At 34.5% G+C, this 5,353-nt stretch overlaps 1 protein-coding gene across 1 annotated transcript; it reads right to left on the bottom strand.

Moving 5' to 3' along the window:
* Positions 1–872: 872 nt before the first annotated feature.
* Positions 873–5,142, bottom strand: LOC114268313 (O-Glycosyl hydrolases family 17 protein). Its single transcript, XM_028209470.2, has 3 exons — positions 4,875–5,142; positions 3,482–4,786; positions 873–1,349 (listed from the first exon to the last, which is right to left on the bottom strand). Exons 1-3 carry the CDS (start codon positions 4,930–4,932, stop codon positions 1,312–1,314), a joined length of 1,401 nt encoding a protein of 466 aa, XP_028065271.1. The 5' UTR covers positions 4,933–5,142; the 3' UTR covers positions 873–1,311.
* Between the last annotated feature and the right edge of the window lie 211 nt (positions 5,143–5,353).

Raw genomic sequence — 5,353 nt, 5'->3', positions numbered from 1 at the left:
TAAAATAAATAAATAAATGAAATTATTTAGAAAAGGCTAAACTCCTCGATTTAAAACCTTAGGCTTACATAACACCGAATCGCATCCCATAACTTTTTGTACCACGCCATGCCAAATTTTGCATCAACAGCAAGCATGTGCGAAGGGTTCAAACATCGAATAATAAATTAATGAATAATGATAATAAAAGCATAGTGGACCATAAGTCAGAGAGGAAATGAGGTATTAATCAAGTATGCTACTAGGTATTCATTAATAATGATAATAAAAGCATAGTGGAGGGCCACAAGTCAGAGAGGAAATGAGATATTAATAAAGTATACTACTAATTATTCATTAATAATGATAATAAAAGCATAGTAGTGGGCCACAGGTGAGATATCATTATTTGAGGAGAAATGTTACGTATACCAAATTAATTTTCTATTCATTATTTATTAATTTATAAATTACTAATTTATGTAAAAAAAAAAATGAGATATTAATTAAGTATACTTAACTGTCTGTTGTAACTAACAAATATATTTATCAAAATTGATTTCAAACAAAAACCTTAAAAACAAACCAAATCATGAAGTGTTCATATATTGAAAAAACCAAATCAAATCTATTTGGCCCGGATCAAATTAATGTAGTATTTTTTTGATTTTTTTTTCCTCAGCCCCACAAACAAATTTGGACAATCCAATAAATGATATCCCCGCAGTGCACATCTTCAAATATAGCCGTTAGTTGTGATCAGTGACTTTGACATACCACCAACGCACAATACAATTATAGCCGTTAGATGGTGCTTTAAAAAAAAACATTATAGCCGTTACAAGCCGCTCAGAAATAAAAAGCAATAAAACAGTAAAATAAAAAGCAAGACAGAAATAAATATTAGTCTTGAATATAATAAACTGATGTGGAACCGATTTCAATCCTATAAATTGGAATCAAACCCCGCACTTGCTCCCTAAAAAATATAATTGTGTTTGAAAACAATGATTCGATTAAGGGGCTAATAACAGGCAAAAAAAAAATTGATAATAATAAAAATAAATAAAAAATAAAAAACTAATCACTGCTCAAAGTGTAAAGGACGGAAATTCTATCTCCTGATCTTCCTTATCTCCCTGTTTCAAGATTCCTTTCCATCACAAGATCTGATGGAAAAATTAATCCAGTAAAGAAATGATTTGAAACAAAGCAATAGAGAAGGTTCTGAATAGACGATCTAGCCTCGAGTCAGTGTAGAGAGAGGTCTTTATTATGGCATTATTTAGCAGAATCCTCCAAAATTTGAGGTCGCCCCTTCCACAGCCAACTTCAAACCGTAATGCTTGGGAACTTGCAAGACCCATAGCCTTCACAAAAACAAAAACAAAAAAACAAACCCGGCAATTTCAGGAAAATTCGCATAAACATAACTTAAAAATATTGGGCCGTGCTATGTCCCCCGAAATTCCCCCCCCTAATCCCCCGAATTTTCAAACCAAGGCAAAAAAAAAAAAAAAAAAAAAAGTTCCTCAAAACGACGTCATTTTGGGGATTAGGGGGGGCTTTTTTAGGGCTCTAAATCATTTTCCAAAAATATTATTGCATCATCGGGTTGATTGGGGCATCTTCGTAAGATATTCTCCAACCCTTATAGACTATTTTCTACAATCAAAAATTTTAACTTGTTTATGACAGTCAAATTTGGTGCATCCTACACCTAATTTTGCAGGATATATGTAACATACCATGGAATGCGGTGGTATATTTAAGTAATCTCTAGTTTTTGTGAGATAAAAAGTCAGTGCTGATAAACACTTATCCCCGTATCTTTTTTTTAAAAAATTAATATAAAACAAAAAAAAAAAGAAAAAACAAATTTATTGTGTAAAAAACTCTCTTCAAAATATATAGAAATGTTAAAAGGTGTATTAATTTCAGTAGAAGTGCATTGAAAGTCAATAAAAAGAGTGTTGAGTTCTATAAATATTTTATCTTTTACTTGTGTCATTTAAAATAGTTGTTAGCAAGACCATTTTTTTTTTTACTCTTACATAAAAAACTCAATCGAGACTACATTCAACACATAATTTAATTTAGTTTTGGATTGCAAAGCATAAATGTCTTAAAAAAAGGCTTCATTTTTGCCTTTTAATAATGTTCTATAGATTGATGATTACATTTACGTGTAGAATTTATTTATCAAGTAATGTATCACTATTGTATTAGTAATTAATTTAAGTAGTAAAATCTATAAACTAATGTAAGGATCGCATAGGAGGATAATATACAAAATATTAAATCACAACATTATGATTGTGTTTTGTTATAGTATTATCTCAATATTTAACTATTTACTATGGATCATGAACTTTTAAAAGCACAATTGTTCAGGAGATAAAATATCATAAATGAAGTGTTTGAAAGAGTAAAAATGATTTTTTCCCTAAAACAAGCGAGCAGCTTGCCTTTAGTCCTTAATCGGATTAGACGGTACTGTTCGGCCCGTTGAAACCCAACACCAGTCTCGTTTTGATAATACGAATCGTTCAATGTGTAGAACTCGTAGAGTACCGTTCATTTTTTTAATTTCATCTTATTAATTTTTAATCGGATATTAATAATTATCTCATCTTATTAATTTTTTTGTGAACCGCTAATTTGTTCACCGTTCATTTTTTTTTATATAAAATTGATTTAATCACATAGCTATTGATATCCGATCAATGTGATTTTTTATGAGCATATAATACTCGATGAGTTCTACAAATTGAACGGTTCGTATTATCAAAACGAGACCCATGGTACACCATCCAGTCCGAAAAAGGACTGGAGTCAAGCTCTGAAGTTTACTATAGTGTTTGGAGTATTAAACACATCTCACCAACCAATAACCAAAAGAGGGTTTGTACTCAAAATATTTATTTTTACATTTAATGCACTTTCAGTCACATAATCATACTTAAATATTATTATACTTTGAAAATTTTGTAGGGTAAAAGCCCACCCAAATGTGCTTTTATATTTTTGTAAAATTGAAAGTGTATAAAGTAACCAAAAATCTTTGTAAATAATAGACCACAAAAAGTGGAATTCTGGCGTGATTATTGCCTTATTAGTTACTTTTATTAAAAATTAAAAATTAATAATCAAAAAATAAAAACTAAAAACATATATTAAGTTGTAAGTAGAAACTGCAACAATAATTTGACACATAATTTTAAATTAAAATAAGTTATAATTTATTTATTTAAGTTATATATATATATATATATAAAAAAAAAAACTCATGTAACTTTAATTATCCATTGTAATTATCAACTTAAGAAAACTTGAAAGGTGATATATATAATTGCGTAACTTTTGAATGATATAAAAAACAAGAAGTGGTTGGTAATTTGGTAGTTACTTGGGTGTTTAGTGGTCTGACGAGCTATATATATAATTGAGTAACTTTTGAATGATATAAAAAACAAGAAGTGGTTGGTAATTTGGTACTTACTTGGGTCCTTAGTGGTCTGACGTGCGAGCCCATTAAAGAAACAAGTCCCACCAGCATTCCTAAACTGTGTCCAATACGAGCTAAATGCATAACTCGCATGCCGAACCAGTGAATTCGGGTTATAACACTTTCCTCCGGGTTGAATCGGGTCACAAGTCCGATTACCCTGCCCGCACGCATACGCCAACGCCGAACCCAACTCGGTCACATTCGCACGTCTACCTCTACTCACCACACACCATATCTTCCCCTTGTACGGCTCATTATTCGTCGGCTTGGGCAACGGCTTGAACTCCAACTCGGGCGTCTCACCCGACAAATCAATCTGATACACATTCGACCCGTTCGGGTACAACAACCCGAAATGCCGCTCCGTACCCGGTCCTCCTTTTTGGTTCTCATTGTAGAGAGCAAATATAAATGTCGGTATAACCGCACCCGGTCGAGCCGGTGTTCCGACCGGCGGTTTAGCAGTTACTTTCTTGATTACGTTCCGATTGTAAGTGGCAGCGTTGTAAATGTTAACTCCAATCTGGTCAATATCTCCACCATTGGGCCACCCGGTTTCGGCTATGAATAACCGAAGATCCGGAAACCCGATCCGTTTCATGGCAAAAATAACCGAGTCAAGCATTTGATCGAGCAGATTGGTGTAGGTTAGGCCAGTACCCGGGTCGGTATACGTTATATTCTTCGCCATCAACAATGCATATTCGAGTTTGATATGGGTCGGGTCAGACGACCAGGGGAAAAACGGGTAGAGATCCAAGAAAAAGAAGGATTTGGTCCGGTTCAAGAATTGCAAAAGGGGTTCCATTACCGGACCGGAAATGTCAGACCGAAACGTACCATTGGAAGGTGGGAAGGAAGATTCGAGAACGTCCATGGCGAGAGGTGTGCCGACTTTGATTTTATGGAAATTGTGGGATTTGATTGAGGTTTGGATTCGGCGCATGGCGGGTACGAGGCTGTGGATGGTGGTGTTGTCGGAGGAGCTGAGGATTTCGTTGCCGACGAGGAGGTAGCGGATCTTGACTTGGGGGAAGAAGGGGAAGACATTGGTGTGGACCCAGTCGTCGGCTAAGGATTGGTTAGTGGAGATGTTGGGGAGGAGCTGGTTAGGGACCATGATTGAGACCTGGAGATCGGTGCCTTTCAGGGCCTTCAGGATTTGTGGGTTTGCATCGTAGAGCTTCACTCGCTTGGCTCTCAGGGATTTTATGAGTTCTACGGATTTCGATGGAGACCGCAGGTTGTTCCCCAGCTGGCCGTAGCACACACCGACTTTTACAGAGATGTCTGCACCTGATAACAATCAACAATAGTAACATAATATGGGTTACATTTTTATTATATGTATAAACAAAACAAAAACAGAAACATCCGAACTTACCAGAGAAAGAAACTAGGAGGGAGAGACAGAGCAAGAGCAAAGTTAATAAACCCATCATCTCTCTCTTGTTTTTCTTTTAATCTGTCCGATTGGAAGATGTGTATGAAATTTGAATAGATGGGACTTGTAATGGGGGAGCAGAAAAAAATGGTGTCTAGAGTGGTGATGGTGAAGTAGTCAAGGAGGTCTGGTGGGAAATGATGAGAGCGTTGAACAAATAAACGAAGAAGTAGGGAGGGGATTTTGGAAAAATAAAACAAAAATCTTCGAAATTTTATTTTATTTTTTTTGTCATTAGTAATTTTTATTAAAAATTATGTTAAAATTTTGAAAAAATTATTTATAAGTCCTATTAGGGAGCCTTATACTACATATGGTCTTACTAAAAAATTTATGTTCTCATAAGTCCTGTGAAAAGTTTGTTGACACATTTATCCTCAATATTAGTTGTTAATATCATAAATAATAGTAAAATCATA

The sequence above is a fragment of the Camellia sinensis genome, chromosome 3 (assembly GCF_055761805.1).
Source record: "Camellia sinensis isolate YWXY chromosome 3, ASM5576180v1, whole genome shotgun sequence".
Classification (NCBI taxonomy): domain Eukaryota; kingdom Viridiplantae; phylum Streptophyta; class Magnoliopsida; order Ericales; family Theaceae; genus Camellia; species Camellia sinensis.
This window is presented reverse-complemented; position numbering and strand designations above follow the sequence as displayed.

Excerpts from the sequence above, each read along its gene's own strand:
- LOC114268313 (XM_028209470.2), bottom strand. The coding sequence starts at position 4,932 with ATGATGGGTTTATTAACTTTGCTCTTGCTCTGTCTCTCCCTCCTAGTT. Across the intron at positions 4,787-4,874 it reads CCTCCTAGTTTCTTTCTCTG|GTGCAGACATCTCTGTAAAA; the intron begins GTAAGTTCGGAT and ends GATTGTTATCAG. Across the intron at positions 1,350-3,481 it reads TCAGACCACTAAGGACCCAA|GCTATGGGTCTTGCAAGTTC; the intron begins GTAAGTACCAAA and ends GTTTTTGTGAAG.